This window comes from Hyperolius riggenbachi, chromosome 12 (assembly GCF_040937935.1).
Source record: "Hyperolius riggenbachi isolate aHypRig1 chromosome 12, aHypRig1.pri, whole genome shotgun sequence".
Lineage (NCBI taxonomy): Eukaryota > Metazoa > Chordata > Amphibia > Anura > Hyperoliidae > Hyperolius > Hyperolius riggenbachi.
In genome coordinates, this window is record NC_090657.1 from 178,012,790 (window position 1) to 178,038,119 (window position 25,330).

Consider the following 25,330-nt stretch of genomic DNA (forward strand, 5'->3'; position numbering starts at 1 on the left):
GGATGCAGGTTAAAAGAAAATGCTTGCAGGACGTTGGTGGGTGGTAGGAGTGTAATTTCCTATGAGGACATGTTGAAAGTGGTCTCCTAGTGGCAAGAATGTAGAATAAAAAAAATAAAAATAAAGAGATTATTAGCTGACAATTTTTCTTCAGACCCTAACTAATGAGTATTCCCTGGTTGCACAGCAAGGGGTCATGTGGTGGCCCACTTCAACACCCTACCTAACTTCAACTCCCTCCTCCCGTGGTGATCGAACCGGTGACCTTGCATTGGCATAACCAGCACCTTTGCCTGCTGAGCCACAGAAGAAGTTACCAAATAAAATCCGAACAATCCATTTGAACAGCATTACGGAGCTGCGGATACAACTCCTGCAATGTGCAGGTCAGAATTTAGGGCCCAAGTGCTCAAGGCTCTATTTTTTAACTCTTCTCCACGTGGTCTTGAAAGTGGCTCAACGCTTAAGGTACCAGACTCCCATGTGTGCTTTCTAGAGTTCGGTTACCAACTCTGCCAAATATGTTTTTTTCTTTTTTTGGCCAATCTTGAAATTTAAAAAAAAAAAAAAATGTTTACGCCTGTGCACAATTGCTGCTGAAATTAAAGAGACCTTTCTCTTTCACACTTTTTATTGCACAGCCCCCACACATCACATTCACTACAACCTTTGCATGTGTATCAAGGCTAACACAGGGACAACATGGAAAGAATCAATCAAGTTTTTGACAAACCAACAATACTTGCAACCCTTTAGCCAGCGCCCGCTGCATGTCTGCATGCTGGCTGCAGCGCTGCATTCAATACCAACCCAACCACACTCTCAGATCTGCACATAAACTTTTCTTGCCCTCCTCTACAATCTCCTCCTTGCATTCACGTATACAAGATTTCGCATGTGCTTCACCTCTCCTCTGGAATCCAACACATGCCTCACTCTCCAAGCTTTGATATCTTTAAACCTGCCCTCAAAACTCACTTTGTCCATCAAGCATACGCTCTACCTTAGGCCAGTAATGCTTCTTACCTCTGGCCAAGTGGTACTCTGATATATCTGCTACTTGGTTTCCTAGTTCTACTTTTGTAAATAACAGTCTTTTGTTGCAGTAACGCTATTTATTGTTTTTCCAAATTAAAGAAAGTATAACAAAGTAGAATCACAGTTACAAGTTAAGGTTGCTCCTCTAGTCCTATCTACTCTGACTAATTGCGTATCAATGCAGGTACTATATCTTAAGCAAGATGGTTACTTCTTACATCAAAATGGAGGCTTGGTGGAGTCTGATGTCTCTCTATGCTCCTGCTGATGGAATCTATAGAGCCTTATGAAAGCTTCTTCTTCTGGGAGAGAACTCCTAGCCTTTCTCTCTTATGGCTTAAATAGCCAAGAAATCCATTCATCACACACACACACACCCACACGACCACCCCCAGCTCAGGTATCATTCCGCCCCCCTGTCCTTGCCAGTTATGTCTTCGTTGGACCTCTAAGTGGCGCTGTAACCTCACCCATGAGGTCCTGTGATGTTGGTTGTCCGACACCAGGGGGCACCCTGATCATACAGGTGTTTAGATCTGAAAGGTGACCCTCCCTTCATTGTCTCAGGCATACAGAAACTGTTGGGGTATTGTCCATCTGCTAACCAACTGTTCCCATGAGAACTTCCATTGTCCCCTTGGTTTTTATGGCTTTATTATCCAAGGGTCCCATTCTTTGAGATAAGATAATACCAGTTTCACTGGCCATTTAATCACTAGACCAGTTCTGATGGTTTCTGTTCCCAAGGGTAATAATAGCAGTTAACTGAACGTCTCTTTGATCTGGTTTCTGTAACACAGCAAGCATTTTGAGATGGTTTCACCATGTGTCCTATGCCAATGTTCTGGATAGAAATCATATCCAACATATGCCGCTTTGTGCCTGAAAGGCACACACACACAGTCCTTCATCCTTGTCCTGGAGTATGCAATAACTGGGTTCTCTTCCGCTCCTAGGGGCAAGAATTTTACCTTTGCTTCAGGTAGTCCATTTACACACCTTTCATTCAAATTCATTCTCACTGACCCCACCAAGATATTATAACCATTATGATAACCTGGACCTAGAGGAGCCACCACATTATACATTCACTATTATGTACATTACCATAAAACCTACAATACAACAGTACAAAATTACAATCTAACAATTATGAACATCACGTCATTATACTGTTTGGTACCATTTCTCCAATTTCGTTCAACTAAACTAGTGCAACTCACTTACAAAAAGGGTGTCACTGGCTTATTAGCTCTGCTCTATCCTTTATATACCTATTTCATTCATCTGTCACTTTCCTATATCCCTTCATCATATTAGACTCCTCATATATACATCTGTGTTTTTCGGTAAGGAATGAAGCAGTTCTCTATGCCGTGCCCTTCTCTGTGACAATTTTTACAGATCTGCTCTCGTTCCGGTTCTACCCCACACAGTAAAGTCTCTGCCTGGAAGGAGGAGACTGCACTGTTTGGTGGCGCTCCCATCATCTTAGGAGGGAACTGCATCTTTTTATACAAGTACCTCATAAAAACACACATGCCTATCTGTCCTACTGATAGAGTTATGGTAACAATTAGTAACACTACAACTGGGTGCATCAAGTAGTTCAGTATAGTATTAGCTTTGTCAGAATAACCAAATATATATTCCCACCAGTAGCCCTCTGAGTCTGTTTCTAACATACGTTCCACCTTCTTAAGTTCATTTTGATCATGGTGTACCATTATAGTTGCATTAGCACCTTCTTCTTGCAATTCCCTCAGCACATACTCATCTCTGTCCAACTTTTCCAACCAATCCTGTAACTCTTTTCCCATTCCCAAATTCATCATCTGGATATCAACAGGATTGTTATACTTAAAATCAATGACCCACCGTGCGACAGAAGGAATGCTATAGTTCCATTTATTAGTTTGGATTTCAGAAACATTGCCAAGGGTACACCAAGAGCCTCTAGCCACAGATACTGTTACAGAGCATCCTTGGTCTAGGATTAATGTTACGTTAGTAGTATCCAGGACAAAAAAGCACACCCTTTTATGTCCTAAATAGTACACTGGTGCCTTGTCCCTGGCAATGTTCTCTCCATCCAAAACACAAATGGAAGCATCCTCCCAACATCTTTCATTTACCCTCCTGAATTGACCTGGGGAACACAATACATCATGGTTTCGCTGCAGACAGAGGGAACCATCAACCTGTTGCCATTTTCCCTTCTCCCTAATCACCTGTGGGAAGTTCAGCCTCGGGTGTAAGATTAAAGATTCTCCGGTTAGTATACCAATGGACTTAATATCATATATAATAACCGGGCGCAACTCTGAATACACTATAAGTGAAGTCGCATAGCATTTTTCAGAATCTGGATCAGTACACCCCAACCACGAACTCGCCCACCATTTTGGACTAGTAAAAGTTATGTGTTTTGGGAGATGTTTACCAACTTGGGAAAGCAGCTCAAAAGGCCATTCACCTTCATGCAGTGACTGTATTATTAATTTGATGTTGGTTGACAGTTCTGTCTGTCCTTGCGTGCAGACCAACGCCCATGATGTATTCCTTCCTCTTCTCACTACGTTGTCGACCAGTGTCTTGAAGTTCTCAATGAAATCCCTAGCAACATTCACCTGTGTGTTTATGTGTTTTTGCTGAATGTTGTCAAGAATATCATTGATCTCTCTCTGTTTAACAAATCCTTGTTTGCTATCCAATGCTATGGCAGACAACTTATTCCTTATAATCTCAATATCGGCTTCATTTAGGATTCCCATTCCTGTACCAACTCCTCCGAGTACAGTGCCAAATACATCCCTTTTCTCTCGATTACTCCTCAAGAGTAGGCGCCCATTTCTGGTGCTTGCACGTCTACCCGTATTACTCTTGGGAGTAATCCAGTTGTACAAACCACGTACTTGATTGCGGGTGTATTTAGCACATACCGGATAGTAGGTCTTTATTAACCACTGAGATATGTTAAAGTGCCAGGTGGACATGGCATATTGTACCTCAGTGATAAGTGTTCTTTTAGAATTTAGATTTACTTGGAGTGGTTGTCCTAACTCCAAGTACTCATACTCCCTTGAGTCATTTGTCTTGCTCTCTGTGCAGATTTCCAAGTGCTCCGATGACCCATCGAGGATTTGTATCTCCCCCACTTCTATGTCTGCTGTTTCACATTTCCAATAGCCTACTGCCTCTCTGTATGACTTATAGGCTCTGGATATTGACCCGATTATGAAATTATCACCTCGTTCTTGTGTCATCGGAACCCTTTGGAATCCACCCAGATTCTCATCCCTGTATGTGAGTGTAATTTCCTTGGGTGTGTTTGCTGGTTGCAGGTTTCTATACCAATATACACCACACATAAATACATATTCTCCTTCCTTTAAGTGTTCATGTATAATCCCATAGTGTATATCCTTGTGTTCTTGAACCTGCGTTCCTTTTTCACCCCCCAACCAATAACCCGTTTCGTTCATATATATTTTCACATTCACATATGACTGCAGAGATTCAAGTTTAAACTCAGGATTTCCGTGTACAAATGAAAGCCTATTGTCTCTGGAATTGGGATTAAACCTGCCAAATGAAAAAAACTTTCTATATTGATCTCCGTCCTGATTGCCCCATTGGTATGTTTCCAATGGCACACGGCGATCCATTGTCAGTCTAGATTTTCGTCCCCTACTATTGCTGTCCTCCTGTTTTTGTTGCAAATATATCCATGGTTTTATCTGCTTTGTCATTATTGTCTCTGGATTATGTAATTCCATATCTCCATAACCAGAATATTCCTCCTCAAGTTCCACTGTGTCACTACTACACAGCATAATCAGCACCATGAAAAATAACAATTTGATGTACATTGTCCAGATGCCTCAGTTCGGTTGATTTTCGCTCCACTGGGTTCTGGAAAAGAAAAAAACAAGTGCGGTATCAGTTCTTAACAGTAGCATATGCCGCTTTGAGTCTAATCGGACTTTTAAGATGTTTTAAGGATTCATCTATATCCTGCTCCTTGGCTAAACAAGGGGTAGGGGTTTTAAGTACAGGCAGTAGTTCAGCTATGTCTGCATCATTTTTCCAGCCTTCAAAATCTTTTTCCCAAGCCTGCTGTCCCTCTATGTCATAGGGAGCCCACTTAACCCCTATCAAAGCTGCCTCTTTTGCTAGCAACACAGCCGTGATTGCTACATTTGATGTGTACACTTGTATAGCAAATGGCAATTCCATGTTGGGATTACTTAATGCTGGGGCTGGCATTAAAGTGATTTTCAACAGTTTAAATCCCTGTTCCTGTTCTTCTGCCCACTCTAGCGGATCTGCTTCCCTTTTGTCACTTTTCAATAACTCATAAAGAGGTTTTGCCTTTTCTGCAAATCCTTCAATGAAGTCTCGGCAGAAACCGACAACACCCAAGAATTGTCGCAGTGCTGTTTTTGTATTGGGCCTTGGAAGTTTCTGGATAGTTTCACATTTGTTTGGGTCAGGAGTCCTCCCCCCCTTTGAAACTACAACTCCCAAAAAGGAAACAGAATCTTTCATTAACTGGGCCTTCATTGGGTTTAGCTTTAACCCTGCTTTCTCAATTAATGTTAGTAACTCATTAAGGAGAGCATAGTGCTGCTCCCTAGTGTCTGTCTGGATAAGCACATCATCCACATATTGAATGATACATTCTGGTTCTGAAAAAGATTTTAAAACATCAATCATGCATTTATGAAAATAGGTTGAACTGGACTTGAACCCTTGTGGCAGCCTGCAGAAAGTGTATTGCTTTCCTTGGAAACAAAATGCAAATTTGTATTGGCTATCTGGGTGAATGGGGATTGAAAAGTAGCCATTTGAGACGTCGATAGACGAATACACTGCTGCAGATGATTTGAGCGCTGTCATCATATCGGGCATTTTGGCAACAACATTGGTGACAGATGGGGTACATTTGTTTAGTGCACGGAAATCTAGACAGGGTCGCCAACCATTACCCTTTTTTACTGGCCATAGGGGTGCATTATTTGTTGATTGGCATTCTCTAATCACTTCTTGTGTCAACAAATTTTCAATGGTGCACTGTACAAATGGAATTGATTCAGGGGGAATCTTGTACTGTTTCTGTGGTAAGGGATCTGGGCCTTCTACTTTGACAATCATATTTGTCACCTTGCCACACTCATTTTTGTATGTCGCCCACACTTTGTCATGCTGCCACAAGATTTCAGCTAACCTTTGATCATTCGTTTTTAACAATGCTCTGGGATCCATAGTGTCACTGGGTTTCACTGATGCCAACCCATAATTGTCAGTGATCATGCAAACCTTCCCTTTGTACCTGGGCCCTCTCCACAACATCCAATTACATAGATCGACCACGAAACCATGTGCTCTCATCACATCCGATCCAATGATGGTGCCCTCATGTGTAGGAGACAGGTACATACTGTGTTGTATGTCCATGTTTCCTATGTTTATGGGCACTGGCATTGATTGCAATGCAGGAACTACCTGACCTCCAAAACCTCTCAAAAAAATTGACTTGCCATTAGGGTCAGCTGTCAATGTCATATTTGTCAAACTGACAGCTGCTCCTGTATCCAGAAGTATATCAGCGCGATGGCCCCCTACCGCTCCCTGGATATGTGGTCTATTGCCCTTGTCCCTTTCAAGTTGACATACTGGGGACAAGGGTGGGGCCTGTAATCCCTATGGTTTCACATAAGGATTGGATGGGGGTGGGGTCTTGTATTCCTCTGGAATTTCAGCGATTTTACTTTTAACCCTCTCTAGCTCTTTTAGGAGTGGACCATATAGGGTAACATTGGGATCTTGGACCTTTTCCCTCTGCACCCTGTCTGGTCCAGGCCTCTTCTGATCTTTCCTGTCAGCAAAACTTCTGTTACCCCCTACTCTCCTGTTCAATTTACAGTCTCTCATGAAATGTCCCATATGCCCACATTTGTAACATTTGCCAGTGGATATGACTCTTCCTTCACTCTTAGTTGCCTCTGCAATTTTCCTTTGCATTTTACTGTCCTGATTTGTCTCCTGAATCCAGTCCTTTATTATGTTCAGAAATGTCTGGTATGAATTAGCATTTCTGAGTGCAATCTTTGTGTGATAATCCACAAAGGTACACTTGTTAGCCATCGAGTAAAGAAAACTACCGTCGTCAGGAGACATATCTGGGCAATTAAATGTGGATTTGTACAGTGGCAAGTATTCACTGCAAAATAAAACAGGGTCTTCACCTTTCCTAAATCTGGCATTTTCTAGCGCATTGGTTCCACTAGCATCTCTCCCTCCCATCACTCTCTGTAACTCTCCCATTATGTCTGCTGCATTTCCCCAATTGGAATTAAGTTCTGCCAACAGACCAGTATGAGTCCCCACAGGAGGCAGTAATTTCTCACACAGCTGTGAAGGGAGCCATGCACGCAGTAGCGCACAGGCATCTCTGTTTCCCAAATTATATTGAGTGACTACAGCTTCCAGCTTATTGGAGAGGCTGACAGGTGAGGCTGAAGTGTCAAACTTCCCCAATATCTGGCACAGGTTTGTGCGATCCTGTATAGAGAGTGTTGTGGAGTGCACATTATGATTTGCATGACCTTGCCCTTGAGCATTTCTGTGTTGGTGATCAACCCTGTCTGGGATAGGAGTAAAGAGTGTGGAATTTTGATTTAATGACAGCTCAGGAGGAGATTGAGATTCGTCTGCAGTACAAATCGGATGCTCCTCTCTGCCTCTTTGCTCCTCTCCCAGGGATTTGTAACCTGAGCTATTACCCTGGTTGCATGCATTGTTACCGTGTGCTTTTAACAACTGTAAACATTGTTCCTTTTGAGCCAGCTGCTCTGTAAGCATTTGAATAACACAATCTTTTTGTGACTCTTTTGCTTCCAAAGATGCAATATGTAATTCTCTGAGTCTACATCTAGATTCACAGTCCTCTAAACACTCTTGTAAATCACAATTCTCTTCACCAAGTTTGTCAACTTCCTCCTTTAATTCCTCACATTCACAAGCATTATTCTTCATATCCATGGCCAAACAACCTTGCGTAATGTTATCAAGCTCCTTCCTTAGCTGAGCTTTTTCAGTGTAAAATTGCAATTCTTTCTGTAAAGCGATCTCTTTCATCTTAATTAACATATCAATGAGATTGGCCATTCTCTGTTTTCTATTTTTTTTAGAAGATACTTTAGTTTGCAATTTTTCATTCTGCATGTCACACTGCTTTTCTAAATCACCAAACTGATGAGTCAATGCCTCATCCATACACAAATGATAAGAAGCCGAGGAATATTTCTTTAGAAAATCTGTTACAACTTCCATGTTTACAATTTCCAAGTTACTGAGATAAAACTTCAACAACACAGTACTTCACTATTGTCTCACTAACACAATTTGAGACCACTTAACACCACAATGACAACAAGTTTCAATGACAACTTACACAATTTCCGATACAAATTATACAAGTTTCAACAACACAATACACTAGTTGCAATACAAACTACACCAGTTTCAATACAACTTCTATCTGTGTCAATGACAAATTACACAATTCTCAACAATTAAATACACTAGCTTCAATACAAAACTAGACCAGTTTTAATAGAACTTCTATCTGTGCCAATGACAAATTACACGTGTAATTCTATTGTATAGCTATTTCAATTCAGACATACAAGTCTGTTCCACAGGTATCGTGCATCCAATTACAAAAATTGGTTCAATGCTCTACCTACTTCTAACTGACCGTATCCCACATACACAGACCAATTTCTGACTGATCTAAGATCCAGGCCAGAGAGGTTTCCTATTGGGCAGAAGGCTACTTCCCCTTCACATGAACACTAGAAAACTATCTAATTCACTTTCCCTCAAAAACGTCTGGTTATATTCCTATAGATCCTATGGGTACTTCAGCTAGCACAGGGTGATCAATCCTGTCTCTGCCGGCAACCACTGAATAGCTAATACAGGCTTACTAACACAATTAAGAACTAACAAACAACAACAAAAAAACAACAGCAATACAGCACTATATATGCATATTAGTCATAGATAAGAAAGTGTTCATACTTCACCAGCTTTGCGCGTCCGCTCAGCGATGGAATACTTCACAGCACTTCAGGTAACGATTCAGGCGTCTCTGTCTTCACGACCAGCACGAAACTCAGGCGATGCCCTTAGACCTGGCTTCTTTGAGGAGTCCTGGCGTCTGTAGTAACCGTCAGGTGGATTTCATCAATCTTCTAGGAAACCTGGATTGCAGCGACTGGATGTTCTTGATCCGTTTCCTGTAGCAGTCACGATATTGTGGAGTTCTATGTGGATTTGACTATTCCACACGCTATCTGGGGTGCCAAATGATATATCTGCTACTTGGTTTCCTAGTTCTACTTTTGTAAATAACAGTCTTTTGTTGCAGTAACGCTATTTATTGTTTTTCCAAATTAAAGAAAGTATAACAAAGTAGAATCACAGTTACAAGTTAAGGTTGCTCCTCTAGTCCTATCTACTCTGACTAATTGCGTATCAATGCAGGTACTATATCTTAAGCAAGATGGTTACTTCTTACATCAAAATGGAGGCTTGGTGGAGTCTGATGTCTCTCTATGCTCCTGCTGATGGAATCTATAGAGCCTTATGAAAGCTTCTTCTTCTGGGAGAGAACTCCTAGCCTTTCTCTCTTATGGCTTAAATAGCCAAGAAATCCATTCATCACACACACACACACCCACACGACCACCCCCAGCTCAGGTATCATTCCGCCCCCCTGTCCTTGCCAGTTATGTCTTCGTTGGACCTCTAAGTGGCGCTGTAACCTCACCCATGAGGTCCTGTGATGTTGGTTGTCCGACACCAGGGGGCACCCTGATCATACAGGTGTTTAGATCTGAAAGGTGACCCTCCCTTCATTGTCTCAGGCATACAGAAACTGTTGGGGTATTGTCCATCTGCTAACCAACTGTTCCCATGAGAACTTCCATTGTCCCCTTGGTTTTTATGGCTTTATTATCCAAGGGTCCCATTCTTTGAGATAAGATAATACCAGTTTCACTGGCCATTTAATCACTAGACCAGTTCTGATGGTTTCTGTTCCCAAGGGTAATAATAGCAGTTAACTGAACGTCTCTTTGATCTGGTTTCTGTAACACAGCAAGCATTTTGAGATGGTTTCACCATGTGTCCTATGCCAATGTTCTGGATAGAAATCATATCCAACATACTCTTACTAGATAACCTAAAAATCATGGCCTTTAGGTATAAATATTGTATGTTAACCCACCTCTTGTTCCCCCTATTCCTTTAGATTGTAAGCTTGCAAAAACATGTTTGTTTTTTACTTTGTACAGCAGCAGGGAATATTTTAGCACTTTATGAATCAATAATAATAATCTCAGTTCTTCCATACTTTGATCCCCAACAGAAGGAACATGTGACCTGGCCAAGCTCTTTAAATAGTTATGAAGATCCATTGCTAGCATGGTGACTTTAATGAGCATCTCAGTTAGAACGTAGTGGAAAAGGTAAGAAGTAAAGTTGGGTAGTGCTAGCAAAGTCCAGAGCAGTTGTAAAGCAATTTCTGTTCAATAGGGTGGAAGACAGCAGAATGAGACAGGTGAATGAAGTGAGCAAGATGGTCCTAAGTAGATGATCTACGTAAATATGATGAAAGTGGTGGGGAAAGATGATGCTGATAACACAGTGAAGAAAGATTGGTTGCAGTGAGATTGTAGAGCGCTGGTAAGCGAAAGAGAAAAAGTGCGGGTAGATGAAAGTTGTGGAGTTGCAAGCAGGGGAGTGTAGGGGAAATGAAAGGTGCTGGGGTTGTAAGTATATAAATGGTGAGTAGTGGGAGATGAAGGGTTTGGGGGTGTAAGCGTGGAGGTGTGTGATGAATGTGAGAGTAGAGGTGCAGGGGTCCAAGTGGGGAGGTAAAATGAAAGGTGTGGGAGTGCAAGGATGAAGGTGTTGAGGGAAGTGATGGATGCAGGTTAAAAGAAAATGCTTGCAGGACGTTGGTGGGTGGTAGGAGTGTAATTTCCTATGAGGACATGTTGAAAGTGGTCTCCTAGTGGCAAGAATGTTGAATAAAAAAAATAAAAATAAAGAGATTATTAGCTGACAATTTTTCTTCAGACTGTGAAGAAATGTAATGAGTATTCCCTGGTTACACAGCAAGGGGTCATGTGGTGGACCGCTTCAACACCCTACCTAACTTCAACTCCCTCCTCCTGTGGTAATCGAACCGGTGACCTTGCGTTGGCATAACCAGCACCTTTGCCTGCTGAGCCACAGGAGAAGTTACCAAATACAATCCGAACAATCCATTTGAACATCATTACGGAGCGGCGGATACAACTCCTGCAATGTGCAGGTCAGAATTTAGGGCCCAAGTGCTCAAGGCTCTATTTTTTCACTCTTCTCCATGGGTCTTGAAAGTGGCTCAACGCTTAAGGTACCAGACTCCCATGTGTGCTTTCTAGGGTTCGGTTACCAACTCTGCCAAATATGTTTTTTTCTTTTTTTGGCCAATCTTGAAATTTAAAAAAAAAAAAAAATGTTTACGCCTGTGCACAATTGCTGCTGAAATTAAAGAGACCTTTCTCTTTCACACTTTTTATTGCACAGCCCCCACACATCACATTCACTACAACCTTTGCATGTGTATCAAGGCTAACACAGGGACAACATGGAAAGAATCAATCAAGTTTTTGACAAACCAACAATACTTGCAACCCTTTAGCCAGCGCCCGCTGCACGTCTGCATGCTGGCTGCAGCGCTGCATTCAATACCAACCCAACCACACTCTCAGATCTGCACATAAACTTTTTTTGCCCTCCTCTACAATCTCCTCCTTGCATTCACGTATACAAGATTTCGCATGTGCTTCACCTCTCCTCTGGAATCCAACACATGCCTCACTCTCCAAGCTTTGATATCTTTAAACCTGCCCTCAAAACTCACTTTGTCCATCAAGCATACGCTCTACCTTAGGCCAGTAATGCTTCTTACCTCTGGCCAAGTGGTACTCTTACTAGATAACCTAAAAATCATGGCCTTTAGGTATAAATATTGTATGTTAACCCACCTCTTGTTCCCCCTATTCCTTTAGATTGTAAGCTTGCAAAAACATGTTTGTTTTTTACTTTGTACAGCAGCAGGGAATATGTTAGCACTTTATGAATCAATAATAATAATCTCAGTTCTTCCATACTTTGATCCCCAACAGAAGGAACATGTGACCTGGCCAAGCTCTTTAAATAGTTATGAAGATCCATTGCTAGCATGGTGACTTTAATGAGCATCTCAGTTAGAACGTAGTGGAAAAGGTAAGAAGTAAAGTTGGGTAATGCTAGCAAAGTCCAGAGCAGTTGTAAAGCAATTTCTGTTCAATAGGGTGGAAGACAGCAGAATGAGACAGGTGAATGAAGTGAGCAAGATGGTCCTAAGTAGATGATCTACGTAAATATGATGAAAGTGGTGGGGAAAGATGATGCTGATAACACAGTGAAGAAAGATTGGTTGCAGTGAGATTGTAGAGCGCTGGTAAGCGAAAGAGAAAAAGTGCGGGTAGATGAAAGTTGTGGAGTTGCAAGCAGGGGAGTGTAGGGGAAATGAAAGGTGCTGGGGTTGTAAGTATATAAATGGTGAGTAGTGGGAGATGAAGGGTTTGGGGGTGTAAGCGTGGAGGTGTGTGATGAATGTGAGAGTAGAGGTGCAGGGGTCCAAGTGGGGAGGTAAAATGAAAGGTGTGGGAGTGCAAGGATGAAGGTGTTGAGGGAAGTGATGGATGCAGGTTAAAAGAAAATGCTTGCAGGACGTTGGTGGGTGGTAGGAGTGTAATTTCCTATGAGGACATGTTGAAAGTGGTCTCCTAGTGGCAAGAATGTAGAATAAAAAAAATAAAAATAAAGAGATTATTAGCTGATGATTTTTCTTCAGACACTAACTAATGAGTATTCCCTGGTTACACAGCAAGGGATCATGTGGTGGACCGCTTCAACACCCTACCTAACTTCAACTCCCTCCTCCTGTGGTAATCGAACCGGAGACCTTGCGTTGGCATAACCAGCACCTTTGCCTGCTGAGCCACAGGAGAAGTTACCAAATAGAATCCGAACAATCCATTTGAACAGCATTACGGAGCTGCCGATACAACTCCTGCAATGTGCAGGTCAGAATTTAGGGCCCAAGTGCTCAAGGCTCTATTTTTTCACTCTTCCCCATGTGGTCTTGAAAGTGGCTCAACGCTTAAGGTACCAGACTCCCATGTGTGCTTTCTAGGGTTCGGTTACCAACTCTGTCAAATATGTTTTTTTCTTTTTTTGGCTAATCTTGAAATATTAAAAAAAAAAAAATGTTTACGCCTGTGCACAATTGCTGCTGGAATTAAAGAGACCTTTCTCTTTCACACTTTTTATTGCACAGCCCCCACACATCACATTCACTACAACCTTTGCATGTGTATCAAGGCTAACACAGGGACAACATGGAAAGAATCAATCAAGTTTTTGACAAACCAACAATACTTGCAACCCTTTAGCCAGCGCCCGCTGCACGTCTGCATGCTGGCTGCAGCGCTGCATTCAATACCAACCCAACCACACTCTCAGATCTGCACATAAACTTTTTTTGCCCTCCTCTACAATCTCCTCCTTGCATTCACGTATACAAGATTTCGCATGTGCTTCACCTCTCCTCTGGAATCCAACACATGCCTCACTCTCCAAGCTTTGATATCTTTAAACCTGCCCTCAAAACTCACTTTGTCCATCAAGCATACGCTCTACCTTAGGCCAGTAATGCTTCTTACCTCTGGCCAAGTGGTACTCTTACTAGATAACCTAAAAATCATGGCCTTTAGGTATAAATATTGTATGTTAACCCACCTCTTGTTCCCCCTATTCCTTTAGATTGTAAGCTTGCAAAAACATGTTTGTTTTTTACTTTGTACAGCAGCAGGGAATATGTTAGCACTTTATGAATCAATAATAATAATCTCAGTTCTTCCGTACTTTGATCCCCAACAGAAGGAACATGTGACCTGGCCAAGCTCTTTAAATAGTTATGAAGATCCATTGCTAGCATGGTGACTTTAATGAGCATCTCAGTTAGAACGTAGTGGAAAAGGTAAGAAGTAAAGTTGGGTAATGGTAGCAAAGTCCAGAGCAGTTGTGAAGCAATTTCTGTTCAATAGGGTGGAAGACAGTAGAATGAGACAGGTGCAAGATGGTCCTAAGTAGATGATCTACGTAAATATGATGAAAGTGGTGGGGAAAGATGATGCTGATAACACAGTGAAGAAAGATTGGTTGCAGTGAGATTGTAGAGCGCTGGTAAGCGAAAGAGAAAAAGTGCGGGTAGATGAAAGTTGTGGAGTTGCAAGCAGGGGAGTGTAGGGGAAATGAAAGGTGCTGGGGTTGTAAGTATGTAAATGGTGAGTAGTGGGAGATGAAGGGTTTGGGGGTGTAAGCGTGGAGGTGTGTGATGAATGTGAGAGTAGAGGTGCAGGGGTCCAAGTGGGGAGGTAAAATGAAAGGTGTGGGAGTGCAAGGATGAAGGTGTTGAGGGAAGTGATGGATGCAGGTTAAAAGAAAATGCTTGCAGGACGTTGGTGGGTGGTAGGAGTGTAATTTCCTATGAGGACATGTTGAAAGTGGTCTCCTAGTGGCAAGAATGTAGAATAAAAAAAATAATAATAAAGAGATTATCAGCTGATGATTTTTCTTCAGACCCTAACTAATGAGTATTCCCTGGTTACACAGCAAGGGATCATGTGGTGGACCGCTTCAACACCCTACCTAACTTCAACTCCCTCCTCCTGTGGTAATCGAACCAGCACCTTTGCCTGCTGAGCCACAGGAGAAGTTACCAAATAGAATCCGAACAATCCATTTGAACAGCATTACGGAGCTGCGGATACAACTCCTGCAATGTGCAGGTCAGAATTTAGGGCCCAAGTGCTCAAGGCTCTATTTTTTCACTCTTCCCCACGTGGTCTTGAAAGTGGCTCAACGCTTAAAGAGAATCTGTACTCTAATATTCTTACACTAAAAAGCATACCATTCTATTCCTTATTTTCTCCTGTGCCCCTCTGTGCTGTTTCTGCCACTCTCTGCTGCAATCCTGGCTTGTAATTAACAGTTTTAGGCAGTGTTTACAAACAAACTAACCAGCTTCTAATAGGCTCAGCTAAGCATAGTGTGTGAGTATGCAGGGGGCCTGCAGAGGGTGTGTATCGCTTCTACCAATCACAAGCAGCCCTGCACATTCCACACAAGCAAAGCTTTAGCCCGACAAACAGGACAGAGGAAAGATACATTGATTTATTACAGAGACAGTGTAATTAGGAAGAGCTGCAGTAAGCCCCAGCACATTAGAACAGGCATAGGAACTCATAGGATAGAAGAACTAAGGCTGAAAAAATTGTTACAGAGTCTCTTTAAGGTACCAGACTCCCATGTGTGCTTTCTAGGGTTCGGTTACCAACTCTGTCAAATATGGTTTTTTCTTTTTTTGGCCAATCTTGAAATACTACTAAATAAATTGTGTGTTTTGCATTCCCACCCTCGCATCCTGATTAGTTATATCCCAGGAGTATGCCGCCATTTCTGTCCAGGAAACCGGAAAATTGTATACTTACCTTCCGTAATTTTCCTTTCCTGGTTCAGAAAATGGCGGCATACGAATCCCTCCCTCTTGTCCATTCGAGGACTGATTTTCACGAGAATGGCAGGGGGGGGGGCGGGTTCTTTTAATTTATTCAAAAAAGATCTGTCCATCAGGGTTCAGGGGGAGGAGTTGAACCCAGGAGTATGCCGCCATTTTCTGATCCAGGAAAGGAAAATTACGGAAGGTAAGTATACAATTTTCCGGTATGAAGATCCATTGCTAGCATGGTGACTTTAATGAGCATCTCAGTTAGAACGTAGTGGAAAAGGTAAGAAGTAAAGTTGGGTAATGCTAGCAAAGTCCAGAGCAGTTGTAAAGCAATTTCTGTTCAATAGGGTGGAAGACAGACTGTCAAATATGTTTTTTTCTTTTTTTGGCCAATCTTGAAATATTAAAACAAAAATAATGTTTACGCCTGTGCACAATTGCTGCTGGAATTAAAGAGACCTTTCTCTTTCACACTTTTTATTGCACAGCCCCCACACATCACATTCACTACAACCTTTGCATGTGTATCAAGGCTAACACAGGGACAACATGGAAAGAATCAATCAAGTTTTTGACAAACCAACAATACTTGCAACCCTTTAGCCAGCGCCCGCTGCACGTCTGCATGCTGGCTGCAGCGCTGCATTCAATACCAACCCAACCACACTCTCAGATCTGCACATAAACTTTTTTTGCCCTCCTCTACAATCTCCTCCTTGCATTCACGTATACAAGATTTCGCATGTGCTTCACCTCTCCTCTGGAATCCAACACATGCCTCACTCTCCAAGCTTTGATATCTTTAAACCTGCCCTCAAAACTCACTTTGTCCATCAAGCATACGCTCTACCTTAGGCCAGTAATGCTTCTTACCTCTGGCCAAGTGGTACTCTTACTAGATAACCTAAAAATCATGGCCTTTAGGTATAAATATTGTATGTTAACCCACCTCTTGTTCCCCCTATTCCTTTAGATTGTAAGCTTGCAAAAACATGTTTGTTTTTTACTTTGTACAGCAGCAGGGAATATGTTAGCACTTTATGAATCAATAATAATAATCTCAGTTCTTCCATACTTTGATCCCCAACAGAAGGAACATGGGACCTGGCCAAGCTCTTTAAATAGTTATGAAGATCCATTGCTAGCATGGTGACTTTAATGAGCATCTCAGTTAGAACGTAGTGGGAAAGGTAAGAAGTAAAGTTGGGTAATGCTAGCAAAGTCCAGAGCAGTTGTAAAGCAATTTCTGTTCAATAGGGTGGAAGACAGCAGAATGAGACAGGCGAATGAAGGGAGCAAGATGGTCCTAAGTAGATGATCTACGTAAATATGATGAAAGTGGTGGGGAAAGATGATGCTGATAACACAGTGAAGAAAGATTGGTTGCAGTGAGATTGTAGAGCGCTGGTAAGCGAAAGAGAAAAAGTGCGGGTAGATGAAAGTTGTGGAGTTGCAAGCAGGGGAGTGTAGGGGAAATGAAAGGTGCTGGGGTTGTAAGTATGTAAATGGTGAGTAGTGGGAGATGAAGGGTTTGGGGGTGTAAGCGTGGAGGTGTGTGATGAATGTGAGAGTAGAGGTGCAGGGGTCCAAGTGGGGAGGTAAAATGAAAGGTGTGGGAGTGCAAGGATGAAGGTGTTGAGGGAAGTGATGGATGCAGGTTAAAAGAAAATGCTTGCAGGACGTTGGTGGGTGGTAGGAGTGTAATTTCCTATGAGGACATGTTGAAAGTGGTCTCCTAGTGGCAAGAATGTAGAATAAAAAAAATAAAAATAAAGAGATTATTAGCTGACGATTTTTCTTCAGACCCTAACTAATGAGTATTCCCTGGTTACACAGCAAGGGATCATGTGGTGGACCGCTTCAACACCCTACCTAACTTCAACTCCCTCCTCCTGTGGTAATCGAACCGGAGACCTTGCGCTGGCATAACCAGCAGCTTTGCCTGCTGAGCCACAGGAGAAGTTACCAAATAGAATCCGAACAATCCATTTGAAAAGCATTACGGAGCGGCGGATACAACTCCTGCAATGTGCAGGTCAGAATTTAGGGCCCAAGTGCTCAAGGCTCTATTTTTTCACTCTTCCCCACGTGGTCTTGAAAGTGGCTCAACGCTTAAGGTACCAGACTCCCATGTGTGCTTTCTAGGGTTCGGTTACCAACTCTGTCAAATATGGTTTTTTCTTTTTTTGGCCAATCTTGAAATTTAAAAAAAAAATAAAAAAAAAAATGTTTACGCCTGTGCACAATTGCTGCTGGAATTAAAGAGACCTTTCTCTTTCACACTTTTTATTGCACAGCCCCCACACATCACATTCACTACAACCTTTGCATGTGTATCAAGGCTAACACAGGGACAACATGGAAAGAATCAATCAAGTTTTTGACAAACCAACAATACTTGCAACCCTTTAGCCAGCGCCCGCTGCACGTCTGCATGCTGGCTGCAGCGCTGCATTCAATACCAACCCAACCACACTCTCAGATCTGCACATAAACTTTTTTTGCCCTCCTCTACAATCTCCTCCTTGCATTCACGTATACAAGATTTCGCATGTGCTTCACCTCTCCTCTGGAATCCAACACATGCCTCACTCTCCAAGCTTTGATATCTTTAAACCTGCCCTCAAAACTCACTTTGTCCATCAAGCATACGCTCTACCTTAGGCCAGTAATGCTTCTTACCTCTGGCCAAGTGGTACTCTTACTAGATAACCTAAAAATCATGGCCTTTAGGTATAAATATTGTATGTTAACCCACCTCTTGTTCCCCCTATTCCTTTAGATTGTAAGCTTGCAAAAACATGTTTGTTTTTTACTTTGTACAGCAGCAGGGAATATGTTAGCACTTTATGAATCAATAATAATAATCTCAGTTCTTCCATACTTTGATCCCCAACAGAAGGAACATGGGACCTGGCCAAGCTCTTTAAATAGTTATGAAGATCCATTGCTAGCATGGTGACTTTAATGAGCATCTCAGTTAGAACGTAGTGGGAAAGGTAAGAAGTAAAGTTGGGTAATGCTAGCAAAGTCCAGAGCAGTTGTAAAGCAATTTCTGTTCAATAGGGTGGAAGACAGCAGAATGAGACAGGCGAATGAAGGGAGCAAGATGGTCCTAAGTAGATGATCTACGTAAATATGATGAAAGTGGTGGGGAAAGATGATGCTGATAACACAGTGAAGAAAGATTGGTTGCAGTGAGATTGTAGAGCGCTGGTAAGCGAAAGAGAAAAAGTGCGGGTAGATGAAAGTTGTGGAGTTGCAAGCAGGGGAGTGTAGGGGAAATGAAAGGTGCTGGGGTTGTAAGTATGTAAATGGTGAGTAGTGGGAGATGAAGGGTTTGGGGGTGTAAGCGTGGAGGTGTGTGATGAATGTGAGAGTAGAGGTGCAGGGGTCCAAGTGGGGAGGTAAAATGAAAGGTGTGGGAGTGCAAGGATGAAGGTGTTGAGGGAAGTGATGGATGCAGGTTAAAAGAAAATGCTTGCAGGACGTTGGTGGGTGGTAGGAGTGTAATTTCCTATGAAGACATGTTGAAAGTGGTCTCCTAGTGGCAAGAATGTAGAATAAAAAAAATAAAAATAAAGAGATTATTAGCTGACGATTTTTCTTCAGACCCTAACTAATGAGTATTCCCTGGTTACACAGCAAGGGATCATGTGGTGGACCGCTTCAACACCCTACCTAACTTCAACTCCCTCCTCCTGTGGTAATCGAACCGGAGACCTTGCGCTGGCATAACCAGCACCTTTGCCTGCTGAGCCACAGGAGAAGTTACCAAATAGAATCCGAACAATCCATTTGAAAAGCATTACGGAGCGGCGGATACAACTCCTGCAATGTGCAGGTCAGAATTTAGGGCCCAAGTGCTCAAGGCTCTATTTTTTCACTCTTCCCCACGTGGTCTTGAAAGTGGCTCAACGCTTAAGGTACCAGACTCCCATGTGTGCTTTCTAGGGTTCGGTTACCAACTCTGTCAAATATGGTTTTTTCTTTTTTTGGCCAATCTTGAAATTTAAAAAAAAAATAAAAAAAAAAATGTTTACGCCTGTGCACAATTGCTGCTGGAATTAAAGAGACCTTTCTCTTTCACACTTTTTATTGCACAGCCCCCACACATCACATTCACTACAACCTTTGCATGTGTATCAAGGCTAACACAGGGACAACATGGAAAGAATCAATCAAGTTTTTGACAAACCAACAATACTTGCAACCCTTTAGCCAGCGCCCGCTGCACGTCTGCATGCTGGCTGCAGCGCTGCATTCAATACCAACCCAACCACACTCTCAGATCTGCACATAAACTTTTTTTGCCCTCCTCTACAATCTCCTCCTTGCATTCACGTATACAAGATTTCGCATGTGCTTCACCTCTCCTCTGGAATCCAACACATGCCTCACTCTCCAAGCTTTGATATCTTTAAACCTGCCCTCAAAACTCACTTTGTCCATCAAGCATACGCTCTACCTTAGGCCAGTAATGCTTCTTACCTCTGGCCAAGTGGTACTCTTACTAGATAACCTAAAAATCATGGCCTTTAGGTATAAATATTGTATGTTAACCCACCTCTTGTTCCCCCTATTCCTTTAGATTGTAAGCTTGCAAAAACATGTTTGTTTTTTACTTTGTACAGCAGCAGGGAATATGTTAGCACTTTATGAATCAATAATAATAATCTCAGTTCTTCCATACTTTGATCCCCAACAGAAGGAACATGGGACCTGGCCAAGCTCTTTAAATAGTTATGAAGATCCATTGCTAGCATGGTGACTTTAATGAGCATCTCAGTTAGAACGTAGTGGGAAAGGTAAGAAGTAAAGTTGGGTAATGCTAGCAAAGTCCAGAGCAGTTGTAAAGCAATTTCTGTTCAATAGGGTGGAAGACAGCAGAATGAGACAGGCGAATGAAGGGAGCAAGATGGTCCTAAGTAGATGATCTACGTAAATATGATGAAAGTGGTGGGGAAAGATGATGCTGATAACACAGTGAAGAAAGATTGGTTGCAGTGAGATTGTAGAGCGCTGGTAAGCGAAAGAGAAAAAGTGCGGGTAGATGAAAGTTGTGGACTTGCAAGCAGGGGAGTGTAGGGGAAATGAAAGGTGCTGGGGTTGTAAGTATGTAAATGGTGAGTAGTGGGAGATGAAGGGTTTGGGGGTGTAAGCGTGGAGGTGTGTGATGAATGTGAGAGTAGAGGTGCAGGGGTCCAAGTGGGGAGGTAAAATGAAAGGTGTGGGAGTGCAAGGATGAAGGTGTTGAGGGAAGTGATGGATGCAGGTTAAAAGAAAATGCTTGCAGGACGTTGGTGGGTGGTAGGAGTGTAATTTCCTATGAGGACATGTTGAAAGTGGTCTCCTAGTGGCAAGAATGTAGAATAAAAAAAATAAAAATAAAGAGATTATTAGCTGACGATTTTTCTTCAGACCCTAACTAATGAGTATTCCCTGGTTACACAGCAAGGGATCATGTGGTGGACCGCTTCAACACCCTACCTAACTTCAACTCCCTCGTCCTGTGGTAATCGAACCGGAGACCTTGCGCTGGCATAACCAGCACCTTTGCCTGCTGAGCCACAGGAGAAGTTACCAAATAGAATCCGAACAATCCATTTGAAAAGCATTACGGAGCGGCGGATACAACTCCTGCAATGTGCAGGTCAGAATTTAGGGCCCAAGTGCTCAAGGCTCTATTTTTTCACTCTTCCCCACGTGGTCTTGAAAGTGGCTCAACGCTTAAGGTACCAGACTCCCATGTGTGCTTTCTAGGGTTCGGTTACCAACTCTGTCAACTATGTTTTTTTCTTTTTTTGGCCAATCTTGAAATTTAAAAAAAAAAAAAAAAAAAATGTTTACGCCTGTGCACAATTGCTGCTGGAATTAAAGAGACCTTTCTCTTTCACACTTTTTATTGCACAGCCCCCACACATCACATTCACTACAACCTTTGCATGTGTATCAAGGCTAACACAGGGACAACATGGAAAGAATCAATCAAGTTTTTGACAAACCAACAATACTTGCAACCCTTTAGCCAGCGCCCGCTGCACGTCTGCATGCTGGCTGCAGCGCTGCATTCAATACCAACCCAACCACACTCTCAGATCTGCACATAAACTTTTTTTGCCCTCCTCTACAATCTCCTCCTTGCATTCACATATACAAGATTTCGCATGTGCTTCACCTCTCCTCTGGAATCCAACACATGCCTCACTCTCCAAGCTTTGATATCTTTAAACCTGCCCTCAAAACTCACTTTGTCCATCAAGCATACGCTCTACCTTAGGCCAGTAATGCTTCTTACCTCTGGCCAAGTGGTACTCTTACTAGATAACCTAAAAATCATGGCCTTTAGGTATAAATATTGTATGTTAACCCACCTCTTGTTCCCCCTATTCCTTTAGATTGTAAGCTTGCAAAAACATGTTTGTTTTTTACTTTGTACAGCAGCAGGGAATATGTTAGCACTTTATGAATCAATAATAATAATCTCAGTTCTTCCATACTTTGATCCCCAACAGAAGGAACATGGGACCTGGCCAAGCTCTTTAAATAGTTATGAAGATCCATTGCTAGCATGGTGACTTTAATGAGCATCTCAGTTAGAACGTAGTGGAAAAGGTAAGAAGTAAAGTTGGGTAATGCTAGCAAAGTCCAGAGCAGTTGTAAAGCAATTTCTGTTCAATAGGGTGGAAGACAGCAGAATGAGACAGGTGAATGAAGTGAGCAAGATGGTCCTAAGTAGATGATCTACGTAAATATGATGAAAGTGGTGGGGAAAGTTGATGCTGATAACACAGTGAAAAAAAGATTGGTTGCAGTGAGATTGTAGAGCGCTGGTAAGTGAAAGAGAAAAAGTGAATTACTCTAAACTAATCTTCAAACAATGAGCAAGGCTGACACTCCAAGAGTGTTCCACAGGACTAACCCTTATGACCAGCAAAGGACTCTGGGAAACATAGCTCTTTATACTGCCAGTCATGAAAGGAGGCAGGGTAGGGGATTTGCATAACGAATGTATGCAAATTCCTCAGCAGCAGAACAGACCAGAAACTTGTAATGGAAAGACAGGTCTCTCTTGCAGAGACCTGCAGCCCACAGACTAGAGGAATGGTCAAACAGCTGTCTGCCAGTGCATCCAGCTGAGCGGATCATTACATTCTCCTTTCCTTTAAAGAGGAACTGTATAGAAATTAACACAATTAAGAAAATTGATTATTGTTTACAATATTCATTTATAGATTATTTAGTCAGTGCATGTGCATTGTAAAATATTCCCTCTCTCCGATTTTACATTTTGAAATTTATCACTGGTGGTGATTTCTTTAGTTCTTTCAAGTGAACTGTACGGAATGTTCATTACTGAGAGTTCTATGCACAGAGTGAGATATTGTTGGAAAAAGCCATTATTTCTCACAGTGCAACCAGGGGTGAGCCTGGGGTGCCTGGCACCTGGGTGCAAGATTTTTTCTGGCGCCTATGGGAGTGGTTAAATTAACCACGCCCAACCACATAACCACACCCATGTCCTGCCTAATCACACCCACACCTTCCACCTCTTTATGCATGTGATACCCCATTCTTACCCCTCTTCCATGGGCTTGCTCCTGGCTGGCTTTGGCTGCCTGCGAGTCTGCTTGTCTCTGAACTGACTCAGGCTGAGAGGCTCTGCGAGTGCGATGCAGTCACACACTGCGTACTTATGGCTGCCTGCGGCCACCCTACTTTCGCTCGCTGTTGGCTCCTCCCCCCACCAAGCCCAGGCGTGAGGTGGGCTGCCTGTATCTTTCCCGTTGCGCCGCAAGCCAGTGTTGCCAACCTTTCACGTTATTTTTTTACTGACAAATACCTAAACATTTACTGACAAAAGATTATTTTTACTGACAAAATTTCCACACTAAATGCACATAATGACAAACAGCCAGTGTCCCCAGTATATGTAGCCGACAGGGAGCCCCTGTAGGTAGTGAGCAAGCGACAGGGAGCCCCTGTAGGTAGTGAGCGAGCGACAGGGAGCCCCTGTAGGTAGTGAGCGAGCGACAGGGAGCCCCTGTAGGTAGTGAGCGAGCGACAGGGAGCCCCTGTAGGTAGTGAGCGAGCGACAGGGAGCCCCTGTAGGTAGTGAGCGAGCGACAGGGAGCCCCTGTAGGTAGTGAGCGAGCGACAGGGAGCCCCTGTAGGTAGTGAGCGAGCGACAGGGAGCCCCTGTAGGTAGTGAGCGAGCGACAGGGAGCCCCTTTAGGTAGTGAGCGAGCGACAGGGAGCCCCTTTAGGTAGTGAGCGAGCGACAGGGAGACCCTTTAGGTAGTGAGCGAGCGACAGGGAGCCCCTTTAGGTAGTGAGCGAGCGACAGGGAGCCCCTTTAGGTAGTGAGCGAGCGACAGGGAGCCCCTTTAGGTAGTGAGCGAGCGACAGGGAGCCCCTTTAGGTAGTGAGCGAGCGACAGGGAGCCCCTTTAGGTAGCGAGCGACAGGGAGCCCCTTTAGGTAGTGAGCGAGCGACAGGGAGCCCCTTTAGGTAGTGAGTGAGCGCCAGGGAGACCCTTTAGGTAGTGATTGAGTGACAGGGAGCCCCTTTAGGTAGTGAGTGAGTGACAGGGAGACCCATTAGTTAGCGAGTGACAGGGAGCCCCTTTAGTTAGCGAGTGACAGGGAGCCCCATTAGTTAGCGAGTGACAGGGAGCCCCATTAGTTAGCGAGTGACAGGGAGCCCCATTAGTTAGCGAGTGACAGGGAGCCCCATTAGTTAGTGAGCGACAGGGAGCCCAATTAGTTAGTGAGTGACAGGGAGCCCCTTTAGGTAGTGAGTGCGTGACAGAGCCCCATTAGTTAGTGAGTGAGTGACAGGGAGCCCCTTTAGTTAGTGAGTGACAGGGAGCCCCCCTCTAGCCGCCGCTCCCCCCTTACCTCGCAGTCAGTCAGCACTCAGCAGACCTCAAGATCAGTGGCGACCTGACCAGTAAGTGCGAGCGCCGGACGCACCCGCTCTATATGCGGAAGTGATGTCACTTCCACATATCAGGGCGGGCGCTGGGTCCTAGCGCCCGCACTACTGGTCACCGCCTGAACGAGGTCTGACGCGGCGGCGGCTACAGGGAGGGAGGGAGGAAGGGAGGGAGGGAGAGAGCGGCGGCCAGATGGGGTGAGCGGCGGCCGGGCGGCGCCTGTCGGAGACAGGCGCCTGGGTGCAATGCACCCGCAGCACCCGCCCAGGCTCGGCCCTGAGTGCAACACTGGTCACAGACCGCAAACTGTCAGGACCATGGTCATGACATCACACTGTGGGAGGGGTTTCACCACAATATCAGCCATACAAAGCCCTCTACCATGAGAAAGCTTTACGTTTTCTCGAATAAAGGAGGTATCAGCTACTGATTGGAATGAAGTTCAATCCTGGGTTAAAGTTCCTCTTGAAAATAAGCCTGACCCAATAAAAAGTGAAATACAAAAAAAAAAAAAAAGCCTGACCTACTCTAAACTCCTAATTGAATGCACAGCAATTTCAGTAAAAGCACTCACACAGGGCCTGATTTACAAGCCACCACAAATACTTGTTTGTAGATGTCTTAGGGCTAGTTTACACTGGGTGCTTTGCTGATCGCCAGCGATCAGCAAGAAG

General features: G+C 43.4%; 2 protein-coding genes across 3 annotated transcripts in view; both read right to left on the bottom strand.

Annotated features, from left to right (window-relative positions):
• Positions 1–25,330, bottom strand: part of LOC137540714 (opioid growth factor receptor-like) — a 376,839-nt gene that overhangs the window by 312,031 nt on the left and 39,478 nt on the right. The window lies entirely within an intron of this gene.
• Positions 6,745–8,376, bottom strand: LOC137541927 (posterior protein-like). Its single transcript, XM_068263494.1, has one exon. The coding sequence runs from the start codon at positions 8,374–8,376 to the stop codon at positions 6,745–6,747; it is 1,632 nt and encodes a 543-aa protein (XP_068119595.1).

Coding starts and splice junctions, on each gene's coding strand:
- LOC137541927 (XM_068263494.1), bottom strand. CDS start 8,376: ATGGAAGTTGTAACAGATTTTCTAAAGAAATATTCCTCGGCTTCTTAT.